The following is a 16,232-nucleotide window of genomic DNA, read 5'->3' on the forward strand; positions in this document are numbered from 1 at the left end:
AGATAAATCATACATTGTAAGTGACACTCATGTTAGCATTTGTTTCTTTTACAGAAATCTGAAAATGATAGGAGAAAAGACAAAAGAAGAGATGTAAGTTGAAGCTGTAAATTTTAATTTTGAATCATTCTTATTTCTTAAATGTTTTAACTATTTATCACTTGATTTGTTATTAAATTGACAACCAACATTCTGTGATTACTTTAATTGGGTTATTATTTTTGTGATTTTAAAATATTCCTTTTGTTACAGGAAAGAGCACGTTCAAGAGAACGATCAAGGAGTAGAGAAAGGGAGAGACCTTCTAAGGAAAACAGGGTACCAGCTAAAACAGATGTTGTAGATCCGAGTGAGCCAGTATTTATAAAACATGGAGGTGCTGGGGATCCGTCAGGTACTTCATTTACAACATTATCATTGTTACTATGGTAACAGTTGATGTTATATCAACTTTTTAGCTCACCTGTCACAAAGTGACAGGGTGAGCTTTTGTGATCGCTTTTCGTCCGGCGTCCGGCCGTAAACTTTTACTTTAATTGACATCTCCTCATTAACCACTAAGCCAATTTCATCCAAACTTCACAGGAATGTTCCTTTGTTGGTCACCTTTAAAAATTGTTCAAAGAATTTAATTCCATGCAGAACTCAGGTTGCCATGGCAACCAAAAGAAAAAACTTTAAATATCTTCTTTAAAAAAAATCCCAAAGAGCTAGAGCTTAGATATTTGGCATGAAACATCTTCTAGTGAGTGTCTACCAAGTTTATTCAAATAAAAGCCCTGGGGTCAAAATTGGCCCCGCCCCAGGGGGTCATTGATTTTCCCTATATGCATATAGTAAAACCTTAAAAAATCTTCTTTTAAAGAACCCAAAGAGCTAGAGTTAAGATATTTAGCATGAAACATCTTCTAATGAGTGTCTACCAAGTTTGTTCAAATAAAGGCCCTGGGGTCAAAATTGGCCCCGCCCCAGGGGGTCATTGATTTTCCCTATATGCATATAGTAAAAACTTAAAAAATCTTCTTTTAAAGAACCCAAAGAGCTAGAGCTAAGATATTTAGCATGAAACATCTTCTAATGGGTGTCTACGAAGTTTGTTCTAATAAAAGCCCTGGGGTCAAAATAGGCCCTGCCCCGGGGGTCATTGATTTTCCTTATGTGTGTACAGCTAAACTTAAAAAATCTTCTTTGAAAAAACCCAAATAGCTAGAGTTTAGATATTAAGCATGAAACATCTTCTAGTGAGTGTCTACAAAGTTTGTTCAAATAAAAGCCCTGGGGTCAAAATTGGCCACGCCCCGGGGGTCATTGATCTTCCTAATATGTGTATGGCAAAAACTTAAAAATCTTCTTTGAAAAAACCCAAATAGCTAGAGTTTAGATATTAAGCATGAAACATCTTCCTGTAAGTGTCTTCAAAGTTTGTTCAAATAAAAGCCCTGGGGTTAAAACTGGCCCCGCCCCAGAGGTGTCATTGTTTTTAACTATATGTGTATAGTAAAAACTTAAAAAATCTTCTTTTAAAAAACCCAATGAGCTATAGGTTATATTGTTTAGCACAAAACATCTTCTTGCGGGTGTCTACCAAGTTTGTTCAAATAAAAGCCCTTGGGTTAAAATTGGCCCTGCCAAAAGGGGGGGGGGGGCGGAGGTCATTGTTTTTCATTATATGTGTGTAGTAAAAACTTAACCTCATGAAACATCTTCTAATGGGGTGTCTTCCAAGTTTGTTCAAATAAAAGCCCTGGCGTTTAAACTGGCCCCACTCCGGGGGCCTATATACAGGTGAGCGACCTCAGGGCCATCATGGCCCTCTTGTTAACTTTATCTTTTAGGCAGAATGATTTGTATTGCAAAATTGTTCTTTTCAGTTCAATGTATTACTGTTACAAAGTTTTTCACCCAAGTAAGATATATTTTTGACATAAAAAAAGATCCTGTTTACATGTGTTTTAAATTAAGATAGAGTGTAATACAAATACAAAGAATAAAAAGTAATATATAATTATTTTTTAACAAACAGAACCGCCACGTGACAGAAGAGAAAGTAGAGGCGAAAGACGTGAATCTCGAGATACCAGGATGGCCGCTTTGAATCCGGAGCCAGGGGATTCTGTTGATCTCTCAGATTTACCTCCTGTACCAAGGAGGAGAAACACTGATATATTAAGGAACCCATCACCTCAGTTACGTAACCCATCACCTGGACACAGAAACCCTTCACCGCATGGTGAAGCCATGGATGTAGATATAACGGCAGTGAAATCAGAGCCAGAGGATAAAGGATATGAGGTATGTGGAGAACATTTATATTTATTACATGCCTTTCAGTGGACAGTGGAATGATATTTTAATAATTTCACAATGAAATTATAGAATATAATTTTCACAGAAGTCACACTTTTTATATTTCCCTTGTGAACACCAGCTCTGATGTTTCATAAAAAACTGCATCTGGTGTTCACTCTGTGAAATATATTTCCATCTAACATGCAAAACAAACCAATATCCTCTCTCTTTATATACATGTATATATTGAATGTTAATGTGGAAATTCTGATATGAATGAAAAATAAAACAATATTAGCCGGTAATTTTTTATGTTAAGAATATTTAAATTTTTCAATCTTGAAAAAGATCTTCAGATAATGAATATAAAATGTAACAAATGTGTACTTTATTTTCCTTCAGCGATCAAGAGGAAAGACTTAACAGTAACAATTTCAATAGACAGTGCTAACACAGGAGATACAAAGCATCAAATAAAACAAACTTGGATTTACACATTATAAATAATGTCATATGCTCCGAACAATTATTTTGAAAACAATTATACAAATAATGAAAGTGGGATATCTTGTTGAAAAAGTGCTTGATACAATTTAGTGCTGTATTATGGTGACTTTTAATTATCATATTTTTGTTGTGACTGAAATTGTTGCAATATCACACCAAGACATTACACAATGACTATATAATTTTGTTATACGGATACTTGTAAATAGCATTATTCATGTTTTTTTGATCATGCTTTAATGATTTATGTAGTATACTTTGTAAACAGTATAACTGTTGCATACATGCTGCATTGGAAACAATTACAAGGAGAAATACATCTGATTTCTTTTTTCCTTTTTCTTGGCCTAATGTTAAACACTTGTTGAGAAAATCCAATTACTAGGTTTGATTGGTTATATGAAATAATGTTCTATTAAACCCCCAAAACGAAGTTTGGGGGGGGGGGTATATAGGAGTCACCTGGTGGTTGTCAGTCGGTCCAGTGGTCTGTTGCATTTTCCTTGTCAGGAGCATAACTTGAAGACTTATTATTCCATACAACTTCATACAATAGTCGAGCACATATAGAGGAAGTGCAGTGCACACGAACCATAACTCCATCTTTACTAATTACAGAGTTATTGCACTTTGTTACTTTTCCTTGTCCGGAGCATAACTTGAACACTACTGGTTGGAATTCAAAACAACTTCATACAATGGTCAAGCACAATAAAGGGAAGTGCAGTGTACAAGAACCATAACTCTATCTTGACTAATTACAGAGTTATTACCCTTTGTTACTTTTCCTTGTCTGAAACATAACTTGAAAACTACTGGTTGGAATTCAATACAACTTCATACAATGGTCAAGCACATTAAGAGGAAGTGCAGTGCATAAGAACCATAACTCTATTTTGACAAATTACAGAGTTATTGCCCTTTGATACTTTTCCTTGTCTGTAGCATAACTTATAAAATACTGGTTGGAATTCAAAACGTCTTCATACAATGGTCAAGCACAATGAAAGGAAGTGCAGTTCACATGAACCATAACTCTGTCAAGAGTAATTATAGAGTTATTGCCCTTTGTTACTTTTCCATTGCTTTTTTTCTGTCCAGAGCACAACTTGAAAACTACTTGTTGGAATTCAATACAACTTAATAAAATGGTCATGCACATTCAGAGGAAGTGCAGTGCACAAGAACCATAACTCAATCTTGACTAATAGTGCCCTTTGGTACTTTTCCTTGTCCGGAGCATAACTTGAAAAGTACTGGTTGGAATTCAAAACAACTTCATACAATGGTCAGGCACAGTGAGAGGAAGTGCAGTGCTCAAGAAGAGTAACTCTGTCTGGACTTAATACAGAGGCAGTAATTCAATAAAACGTCATCAATGGTCAACCACACTGAAATGCAACATACAAGAACCACAACTGTCTTTAATTGCCCACAACCAACTCTTTCAATTCTTTTACAAGTTATTCTGTTACTAGTAACTTCTTCATTTCCGAAGCAGTCTTGCAGGGATATTAATCTCATTTAGTGATAGGTCTAGTTGTATTTAAAGCAAAATAAGAGCTATTCCACTAAATAAACTTTTATTGAATAAAGAATTTTTAAGAGCACATTTCAAAATATTTCTTCAGAAACTTGACAATTGCCTATCATTGGTGTTCTAACACAAGCCATGTGACCAAAATCTCCAAAACAAAAATTACAAATAGACCTGCAGTATTTTGAGGCTGTAATAATTGGGCCAAAGTATCCGTGAAACTTGCAAAGTGACCAACAGTTCATGTATGGGGCAGACAAAAAAAACCTAAAAAATAAGTTTTGAGATCAAATAACTTTGTTATATTAATTGATTAATATGTGACATATGAAACCTTTTTTAGAATTGAAACAGTTTTTAATCAAATTGCTATGAAAACAATTGAGACTTGCTTTAGATTAGATTTTTATGCCCCCCGGCATATAATGGCAGAGGCATATAGTGTTACCCTGTTCCGTCATCATCTGTTTCCGTTCATTATCTTAGGAACGTTTGCACACATTCAACTCAAATTTTGCATATGGATATGTCATGAGAAAATACAGGTCAAGTTTGAATTTGGTCATGGTTCGATGATTTTTGGCAGTTATGCCCCATTTACTTTGAAAATAATATAAAATTGTCAGTTTCCGTTCATTATCTCCCCAACAGTATTACACATTCAACTCAAACATGGATATGTCATGAGAAAACACAGGTCAAGTTCGAATTTGGTCATGGTTCCATGATTTTTGGCAGAGTTATGCCCCTTTTACTTTGAAAATAATATGAAATTTTCAGTTTCTGTTCATTATCTCCCTAACGCTATTACACATTCAACTCAAACTTGACATATGGATATGTCAAAGGAATTCACAGGTCAAGTGCGATTTTGGTCATGGTTAGATGATTTTTGGCAGAGTTATGCCCCTTTTACTTTGAAAATAATATGAAATTTTCAGTTTCCATTCATTATCTACCCAACGTATTACACATTCATCTCAAACTTGACATATAGATACGTCAAAGGAATTCACAGGTCAAGTTCAAATTTGGTTATGGTTCGATGATTTTTTGCCGAGTAATGCCCCTTTCACTTTGAAAATAATATGAAATTTTCAGTTTCTATTCATTATCTCCCCAACAGTGTTACATATTCAACTCAAATTTGATGTATGGATATGTCAAAGGAATGCGCAGGTCAAGTTGGAATTTGATCATGGTTCGCTGATTTTTGGCAGAGTTATGTCCCTTTCATTCTCAAAATAATATGAAATTTTCAGTTTCCGTTCATAATCTCTTCTAGGGTATTATACATTCAACTCAAATTTGACATATGGATACGTCAAAGAAATGCGCAGGTCAAGTTGGAATTTTGTCATGGTTCGATGATTTTTGGAAGAGTTATGCCCCTTTAACTTTGAAAAAAAGAAAGGAAATTTTCAGTTCACATTCATTATCTTCCCAACAGTTGTACATATTCAACTCAAATTAAAGATATGGATATGTCATAAGAATGCATTGGTCAATTTCGAATTTGGTCATGGTTTGATGATAGCGGACAGAGTTATCCCTCTTGAACTTGAAAAATCAGAAATTTTAAGTTTCCGTTCATTATCTCCCCAATGGTTGTACACATTCAACTCAAATTTGACATATAGATACATCTTAGGAATAAGCAGTTCAAGTTTGAATTTGGTCATGGTTCAATGATTTTGGACAAAGTTATCTTTCTTGAAGGTTGGAAAAATTTTGAATTTTCAGTTTCAGCACTCATACTTTTATGGAAATGTGTGTAGCCATTATTTTTATTAAGTTGATAACCTTCTGTTTATGTAATAAGAATATACGAAATAACCATCCATTTTAATGTCTGATAGAGACTGGATTCTCGATCGATAATGGACAGCTTCCCAAGAAGTGCTTGACAGATTTGCTGAGTAGAACCCTTGTATGAACATCATTGCCATTTGCTCATATACAAATGATCCGTTATGAACATCCTAAAAAAAGTTCCCTTGCCGAATTTGCTGGGCCATTTTAAATGCCTACATGTCTTTTACAAGATGTGCTGAAATATTAGCGTGGTATATTTGTGTCAGTTAAGCTAGGTCTGTAAACAACGTTCTTAACTAATTGATGCTAAACGCCAGATCATTGTATATAGTATCAGAGACTGTGTCTGTTTCTTTCTCTTATTCTTTGTGCAGTATTACCTTTGATTAAATGATGCACAGTTTATTTATTCTAAGACAGATGTCCGTTTTTCTTATTTTCACCTTCTTTTACTCATGATAAAGCATAACAAAAAAGCGGATGCTGGTCCTCTTGTCAAAAGATAACAACTATCTTAACAAAACAAAATAGGAAAATACATGCAGCGTTCTATCCAAAGTTTCTGGCATATCACATCAGAAAATGTCTACAGATTTCATATAACATGAAGTTAAATCTTGACTGAGCTTGTACATAATATTTATCTCTTTAGTCCCCTATGGTTTAACCGGAGGGGACTTTAGGTTTACCATCTGTCCGTCCGACCATCAGTCCACATAACTGGATCCCGCGATAACGCAAAAAGTACTGAAAATATTTTTATGAAACTTGATACATGTATATGGATAGATGGAAGTCTGGAGATTATGTACGTCGTTTTCTTTTCTTCCTATGTTGAAACTTTGGTAGCTATGGCAACAAATAGACTGAAAATATGGCTAATTTTACACATTAACTGAATCCAGTGAAACGCAGAAAGTACTGAATATATATTTTATGAAACTTGAAATATGGGTCAGTGTTCAAAAATTTGGTTGCTATGGTAACAAATAGCTTTAAAATATGCCGAATATTACGATATTTATGATTATTCAATAAGTAGCTAAAACATTTTTATGAAACTTGAAATATGGATAGATGGCAGTATGGAGATTATACACATCATTTTAATCGTATATTGAGAGCTGTCCTACTCACCAAGCGTCGGCGACCTCGTCAAGATTCCTGATTCAAGTTTTAACGCTTTTTCACAATTAGTCCTTTACTTCTTAAGATATTTACTTAAAACTTCAAATATATGATTCTTATTATTAACCACATCATATGTGACAAGGTTTGCAACTATAGCACAAAAATTATCAGAATTACCCTCCTTGAACTTAGAATTTTCATGAAAAAAGATGATTTTTTTAAACTTCTTCATTTCGTAATGTATCTTCTTCAAACTTCATAATTATATATGTGTCTTATTATCACTCAAATCATTTGAGAGAAGGTTCAATACTCTAGCTTGACTATTTTCAGAATCCCACTCGAACTTATAAATCTAGCATCCATAAAGATGTATCCTCCGAATGTCTGTCAGTTTGAATGTATGTTCCTAAAAACTGTTTCCTGAGATCACTTTGAAAGAACTTTCCAACAAATTTACTTAAAATAGAGAGAAGTTGAAACATTAGTTATAAATATTCATCTTGAGAAAATTGGATCTTTTGATTATCTCTTGTATAAACACAATTTCATTACTAGGCAGGGAAACTGAACATATTAAACTAAGAACTCCAAAAATTTATTTTCATTCATGTCTTTCATTCATTCAATGGCATAATTCAATAACCAATGGCCCTTCAGTATTTTGCTGGGGTTCTAACCGGTAGGGGATTTATCGATTGCTTGCAATACTATGATAATTGCTTGTTTTCTTTATCTTTGCTTTCTCGTTGTTATGATTCTTTAGCGGTTTTGGAGATCAAGCGCGGACAAGCTTATTTTACTCAAAAATTGATCATTAGGGGACCATAACTGTGACAATAAAAATGTAAGTGGAAAATCAAGATACTATAGACAATTGGACATGGTGACAAACAATCCTGTGAAGTTTCACGGAAATCCCCCACTGGTTTGGAGATGATGCACGGACAAGCCTATTTTACTAAAAAATTGACCATTAAGGGGCCATAACTGTTCCAAAAAATTCAAGCAGGAAATCAAGATACTATTCACAACTAGGCATTGTGACAAACAAGTTTCACTGAAATCCATCCAACAGTTTTTGGAGATGAAGCGCGGACAAGCTTATTTTTCTAAAATTGGACCATTAATGGGCCATAACTGTGCAAAAATATTCAAGCGGAAAATCAAGATACTATGCACAACTAGGCATTGTGAGGAACAATCCTGTGAAGTTTCACTGAAATCCCTCCAGCGGTTTTGGAAGTGAAGCGCGGACAAGCTTATTTTACTAAAAAAGACCATTAATGGGCCATAACTGTGCAAACAAAAATTCATGCGGAAAGTCAAGATACTATGCACAACTAGGCATTGTGACGAACAATCCTGTAAAGCTTAACTGAAATTTCCCTAGCGGTTTTGGCATTATCGGACGGAAGGACAGTCGGACAGACAAGGCGATTACTATATGCCGCCCTTCAGGGACATAAAAAATTGGTAAGATACCAAATTCACGTATGTTTCCTGTTAATATTTTTTCACCAGATTATAATCCCATCGTCCAATATATGATGAAAAGTTCTGATTATCGTAAGACAGCCATTGATAACATTTGCTTTCAAGAAAAGCGAAAACTTGCTGATTACAGAAACATTTCTAATGATATATGATGGACCTGATGTAGCTTTTTGGCATAGTTTGAAGCTTTGTATCTTAATATTTTGACCTGAGATAGAATTTTCACGGGAATGACGCAAATCTTTTTTATTTTAATAAATGAACATTAACATACTTTGATACTTTCCTTGTAACTTTAGAATAAAAAAAGGAACTAATTTTATTTGAAACAATACATTTATTACTGTTTTAAATGTAAGATTTCATAATAATTGCAGTTATTATCGTCAATAATATCATTATTGTGTCGCCTTGAAAAGGTGACATATAGGGGTTAATTTTTGTCGGCGGCGTCGGCGGCGTCTGTGTCGGCGTCGGTGTCGGCGTCGTTGTCGGCGTCGGCGTCCCCTAAAGCTTGTCCGGAGCATAACTCAGTCACTATAAGTCTGATTGACTTCAAACTTGGTATGCATGCTTCTTTCAATAACCCGAAGTGCAGTGCACAAGGACCGGTACTCTGCATTTCTTATTTTTTGAGTTATTGCCCTTTGTTAATTTTCATACTTTATTTTTGTCCGGGCCATTTCTCTTCAACTTAAAAAGCTATGGACTTGAAACTTCATAGGATGATAGATCTCATTAAGAAGAAGTACAGTGCATAAGAACCGGTACTCTGCACTTCCTACTTTTTGAGTTATTGCCCTTTGTTAATTTTCATACTTTTTTTTGGCCGGGCCATTTCTCCTAATGTATAAAAGCCATGGACTTGAAACTTCATAGGATGATGGGTCTCATTAAGAAGAAGTGCAGTGCACAAGAACAGGTACTCTGCATTTCTTATTTTTTGAGTTATTGCCCTTTGTTTATTTTCATACTTTAATTTTGTCCGGGCCATTTCTCGGAAAGTATAAAAGTTATGGACTTAAAACTTCATAGTATGATAGATCTCATTAAGAAAAAGTGCAGTGCATAAGAACTGATACTTTGCATTTCTTAATTTCTGAGTTATGGCCCTTTGTTGATTTTCTTACTTTATTTTTGTCCTGGTCATTTCTCCTCAAGTATGAAAGCTATGGACTTGAAACATCATAGAATAATAGATCTTATTGATAAGAAGTGCAGTGCACAGAAACTGCTGCTCTGCACTTATTATTTTTTTAGTTATTGCCCTTTGTTATTTTTCCTATTTCATTTTTGTCCTGGCTATTTCTCCTAAACTACATTGTTCACAAGGCGACACATCCGACTCGCGGAGTTCTAGTTAGTACTTGTAATGATTTGAAAAAGTATGCGTTTTTTCTTATTCTATAATTTTCTCAAATTGAAAACCCTATTCTTCTATACGGTTTGCAGATTCTATGAAATAAGCTGTTGAGCATGAATCGCCTCACATCATGATTTTGATCGATGAAGATAAGATTAGTTATATATATTTGTTTTGTTTCAAAAATTTACTAAGTCGGGGTTTGAAAGATTTTGTTATGGTAATAGTTAGGTGTATTCAACAGCTTCAAAATTCTTCAAGCTTACAGTCAAGATTACTCTATTTGACAGTTTGATTAATCCTTTTCTGGGAAGGAATAATTGGGTTGCTTTCCCTAAGGTCAAGGTCACACTTAAGAGGTGAAGTTTTAAAATGTCTTCATTTCGTGTCCGCTCAATAACTTTCAAACCGCTGAATTATTTTTTGAAATAACTTAGCACAAGTGATCATTATTATGAGATGATTGCACAGCGCAAAACTGAGTTGCAACCCTGAAGGTCAAGGTCACACTTAAAGGTAAAGTGTTAAAAAGTTTACATTTCGTGTCCGCTCGATAACTTTTAAACCGCTGCAAAAATTTCTAAATAACTTGGCACAAGTGATCACCATTATGTGACAATGTGCAGAAAAAATGATTTGGGCGCTACCCTCAAGGTCAAGGTCACACTTAGAGGTGAAGTGTTAAAAGTCTTCATTTCGTGTCCGCTCTACTTAATTTTTTTAAATAACCTCACAAAAGTGATAACCATTATAAAACAATGTGAAGAGCTCAATAATTGGGCTGCTACTCCCCAAAGGTCAAGGTCACTTTTAAATGTCAACTTTTGAAAAGTCTATATTTTTTATCGGCTCCATAATATTAATACAGCTGCAATGTTTTTAAGGTAACTTTGCAGAAATGATCACCATTACAACATTATATTCAGAGCACGACATTTAAGTCACTACCCTTTAGGTCAAGGTCACACTCAAAGGTCCAATGTTAAAACATTCTTTTCATGTCCCATCTATAACTTATTGACAATTAATGCCTGGCCCAAAACGGATAGGGATATAGGAATGCTCTCCGTCTGTCAGTCCTTCTGTCTTTCTGTCCGTCTGTCCGCCCGTAATACTTTCGTGTCAGCTCTTTAATTTTTAAACCACTTGTGCAGTGTGCAATAATTGGATTGCCATCCCAAGGTCAAGGTCACACTTTAAGGTCGAGTGTTAGAAAGTCTACATTTCGTGCTGGTGAAAAAGTTTTGAAATAACCTGACACATTAGTGATCATTATTATCAGTCGATGTGCAGAGTGCAAAAATCGGGTTGCTACCCACAAGGTCAAGGTCACACTTAAGGTCAAGTGTTAAAAAGTCTTCTTTTCTTGTCAGCTCCATAACAGTTAAGCCTCTGCAATGTTTTTAAGATAACTTGACAGAACAGATAACCATTGTGACACGATATGCAGATCCCAACATTCAGGTTGCAACCCCCAAGGTCAAGGTTTAATGTTCTTTAAAACTTTTTTACTTTATAATGCAGAATGGGGATTTAGCTGTCCTTCAGTCTGCCTTATTTACATAATATCTAGTCTTAGACTTATATTTCCTACATATAAGTTTTTATTTATAAGGATGAAATGTCTACCACCAAGGTTGAGAAGAGTAAAAGTGACCCAGGAGTACTGAAAAATGGGGTTGAACGTAAACAGATAACCAAGTCAGATACAGAAAATTGTAAGAGGCAGATTATTACACCAGATAAAGAAGATGGTAAAGGGCAGATAACTCAGATAGATAAAGAAGATGGTAAAGAGAAAAAAGTCAGTGAAAGTAAAAGAGGAAAAGGTATAGTAAATGTAAATGATAAATTAAGTTTTACTGATTAACTGTTTTAGATTGAATTTACAAAGAATAATTAGTGAGAATATACCAAGTATATGGAGATCTGTTCAACACACTAAGTGTTAGCAAGCAGAATTTTAATGAAGGTTTTTGTGCAGTAAAATATTTTTTCTGCAATATTCTTGATTACAGAAGCTATTCCTTTAAACTTCATTGTAACATTGTAAAGTTTTTTTTAACACCAACCCATCCTTTACATTTTGTATAAAAATTGCTATTTTACCATCTCTACATTAGTTCTGTGTCATTGTACCACTTTGGCATGTCTGACATCAGCCTATTCAACTTTCCAGCTTACGAGTAATTTTTACGGCAACGAGTTCACTAAATCTAAACATTAGCGGCACGAATAGTTCTCTTGAAATGTTTATAAGTTGACTGTTTCTGCTATGAAATAAATATATTTTGGTTAGATTATTCGTATGTGCATTATCATTTTCGTTATTGTAACCATTATAAATTTTATTTCAGTTGAATAAACTCGAAACCCAACGCGAATGAATATTACATGGCAAAAGCGCCATTTGCATTGCTCGACATTACATGTAAAATTCAAAATGCGCATGCCCTGTTTCTGAAGTTAGAAACTAGGTTTCCTGCTGTTACCCAGCATCACACATAAGGAGAGACTTATAGCTCTGTGGCTAAGATATATAAGCCGTCCTGTTAGCTCAATAGGTAGTGCGTTGGACTGTGAATCGGGCGGCCCGGGCTCGATTCCCGGACGGCGCAGGTCACTTTCGTTCAATGTAGCTTACTGCCATGATCCGGAGTGAAAATTACCAACACTAGGTATATCGGGGTCATGATTTATGTACATGAAATGTGAAGAAATTAGTTAAATAACGATAGTGATAGTATATAGATGCACTGACATTAGTTTATCATTAAGAATTAGATCGATTTATGTTTAAAATCGTCTTCTTAAGTTCAAGCGATGTCCGACCTAGACAAAAAGTACATTTTCACTTTAAAATTCGATCTATTTTCCGTACAAACTAGTCTAATGTTGTACATTCTTGTAAACAGAAATCATTTCTGAGTAGAGTGCACTTTATTAAGTGAAAATTGATTGAAAATTAACAATGCAGCCTGAAGGACAGATAAATGCCCTTCCGCAGCAGACATGAATGTGTACTTCTTGACCTTTAACAGACCATGACCTCGATGTTGTGCCATGTATATTGTAATGGTGATCACTTTTGCCAAGTAATTTCAAGTTTTTTAAGCGGTTTAAAAGTTATCGAGCGGACACGAAATGTAGACTTTTTAAAAATTACCCTTGTAGTGTGACCTTGACCTTGGGGGTAGCAACCCAGTCATTGCGCTCTGCACATCGTCTCAAAATGGTGATCACTTGTGCCAAGTTATTTAAAATCTTTTTAAAAGAGTTATCGAGCAGACACAAAATGTAGACTTTTTAACACTTGACCTTTAAGTGTGACCTTTACCTTGGGGGGTAGCAACCCAGTCATTGCGCTGTACACATAGTCTCATAATGGTGATCACTTGTGCCAAGTTATTTCAAACAATTTGCAGCTGTTTAAAAGTCATGGAGCAGACACAAAATGTAGCCTTTTTTACACTTGGCATTTCAGTGTGAGATTAACCTTGGCGGAAGCAACCCAAGTATTGTACTCTGCACATGTCTTATAATGGTGATTACTTGTGCCAGGTTTAAAAAAAAACAACGAAAAACAAGCAGTTAAAAAGTTATGGAACGGACACGAATTGTACAATTTTAATACATGACCGTTCAGTGTGACCTTGACCTAAGGGGTAGCAACCCAAGTATTACGCTTTGCACATTGTCTTATAATTGTGATTACTTGTACCAAGTTATTTTAAAAACGTTTCAGCAGTTTAGAAGTTATGAAGCGGACATGAATTGTACAGTGTAAATAGTGTGACATTGACCTTAGGGATAGCAACCAAATTATTGCGCTCTGCACATCGTCTTATAATGGTGATCACTTGTGCCAAGTTTTTTTTCAAAAAAGTTTTAGCGGTTTAAAAGTTTTGGAGCGGACACGAATTGTACAGTCTTAATACTTGACCTTTAAGTGTGACCTTGACCTCAGGGGTAGCAACCAAATTATTGCGCTCTGCACATCGTCTCATATTTGTGATCACTTGTGCCAAGTTATTTTAAAAAATTGCAGTGGTTTAAAACTTATGGAGCGGACACGAAATGTAAACTTTTTTAACACTTGACCTTTAAGTATGACCTTGACCTTTGGAATAGCAACAATATTATTGCGCTCTGCACATCGTCTCATAGTAGTGATCACTTGTGCCAAGTTAATTCAATTTTTTTTCAGCGGTTTAAACGTTTGGAGACGAAAGTGATACGGGAAGTGTTACGGACGGACAGACTGACAGACAGACACGGAGGCCATTTCTATAATCCCCTTCCCGCTATGCGGAAGGGGATTTATAAAGATATATGGGACTTAGAATAAGGTCGGGTGATAGTTCCGCCGGTGAAACTTTCTACCTTTAATTTACTTACAGTATATATGGATGACATGAAAACCACTTTCTTTTATGGTTTAACTGAAAAAAGGATGTTTTAAAAACATTTTGAATTGAAAGATATTTATCAAAAGTGCACGAACATGTATACTATCAAAGCCACGCAACGACTGTCTGTGTTTCCTTTCCCTTTATAATCATATCAAACCCTTAAGCAATTAAGGTCCTTCAGGCCTTTGATTATGATTTTTTACTCATTGTTTGCAGACAGGAAGATATGCAAGTATTTCAAACATGGTCAAAAATGCTGGAGGGGTACCAAGTGCAAATTGGCTCATTCAAAAGAACATGGGCAGCAAGGTATCATAATTTAATTTTTCATGTAATAAGAACAGAAGGTTAAAGGAAAAATTTAAGTTTTAGCTGAATGTTCTTGTGTCCATTTGTCAACAAGGGCAATTTGTTTAATCCCCTTCCGCAAAGCGCTCCATGTGTTCGTCTGTCCGTGACTTTATGGAAGATGTTAAATAACTTGGCACAAATAATCTTCATCATGAGACTATGTGCTTATGATATGCATGGCACAATATCAACGTCATGGTCTGTTAAAGGTCAAGAAGTAAACATTCTTATCTGCTGCGGAAGGGGAATTAGCTGTCCTTCAGACTGCCTTGTTTCATGTTGAACTGAATTCTACGTGCCAATAAAACGCACCTACATGTTTTACGATTATCACATTTTATTGATTTTGTTAGTTTAAACTGAAACTGTTATCAAGAAAAGATAGTATAATGAAGCAATACATATCCCACCTGTTCATTGGAGAATTGTAGTCCCCCATGATGTCTGTCTGGCTGAGATAAACGCACATAAACATTGGCTTATCTTGACATTAGCTACCAACGTACATTTCAAATACAGCTTACAGTATATTAATCGTTACTATGTTGATTTACAGTGGGTTACACCCATAACAAGTTTTTATTTTATCATACAAGTCCAGTGTATCTGAGGTAGTACGTATGTCTGATACAGCATGTGTTTTATTTTTATCATTTTTATATTGGCCTCTCAACCCTTACTCAGCTTAATTTCTTAAATCAACTTGTCCTGCTTCCTTTTATTTCAATTTTAGCGATGGAGAGATTTGAAGTCGATCAGCAGCAGTAACGAGCCTGGCTAGACTGCATGATGCTGATGACAAAGACTAATCACTTCAGGTTTTAGCAGCAGGATATACTTTAATTAAATGAGAACAAATATCAACAAGGCAAGGCAACGTTCACAACAATGATTTCCTCCAAGATTTAACACTTCAGAATCACTATTTATTGCGAATCGTTACCTTTTTAAAGAATAAATATGCAAGGTTGAACTATTTCATATCAGAAATGGTTGAAAAAATGTTAATGAAAATAATATTATTGTAATCACCTAAATGTGCGTCATTTAAATCATTGACAGAGATGAGATATGAACTGAATGCTCGAGAGATACCGAATAATCACAGACTCATGTTTGTAGTAGATAATAATAAGATAATCTGCAATAATTGTGTGTCATCTGCATTATAAGGATAGCTTTTCTTTAAATCATTTTGCATAAAGTATATTATTTGCTTCCACGGCAAATGTGGTCAGTATACAGATTTTTGAACACTTGCATAAAATGGTGTGTTATTCTTTTGTTTTGTATGCATTTTATTGTTTTGTATGCATATACATTCAAAGCA

General features: G+C 35.0%; 1 protein-coding gene across 3 annotated transcripts in view; it reads left to right on the top strand.

Moving 5' to 3' along the window:
• The window catches only part of LOC132719895 (symplekin-like), a 44,484-nt gene extending 28,678 nt beyond the window's left edge, over positions 1-15,806 (top strand). The window contains exons 32-37 of one of the 3 annotated variants that reach the window (XM_060703847.1): positions 55-93; positions 253-394; positions 2,024-2,292; positions 11,755-11,968; positions 14,768-14,860; positions 15,636-15,806. In XM_060703847.1, the coding sequence (XP_060559830.1) occupies positions 55-93; positions 253-394; positions 2,024-2,292; positions 11,755-11,968; positions 14,768-14,860; positions 15,636-15,670 (792 nt within the window). In that variant the 3' untranslated portion in view covers positions 15,671-15,806. Of the gene's footprint in view, positions 1-54; positions 94-252; positions 395-2,023; positions 2,293-2,691; positions 3,121-11,754; positions 11,969-14,767; positions 14,861-15,635 lie in introns of those variants that run through there. The other 2 variants (XM_060703850.1, XM_060703848.1) reach the window with 2 other exon arrangements.
• Positions 15,807-16,232: the final 426 nt, after the last annotated feature.

This window comes from Ruditapes philippinarum, unplaced genomic scaffold (genome assembly GCF_026571515.1).
Source record: "Ruditapes philippinarum isolate M1 unplaced genomic scaffold, ASM2657151v2 ctg2933_1_1_1_1, whole genome shotgun sequence".
In the NCBI taxonomy this organism is placed as follows: Eukaryota; Metazoa; Mollusca; class Bivalvia; order Venerida; family Veneridae; genus Ruditapes; species Ruditapes philippinarum.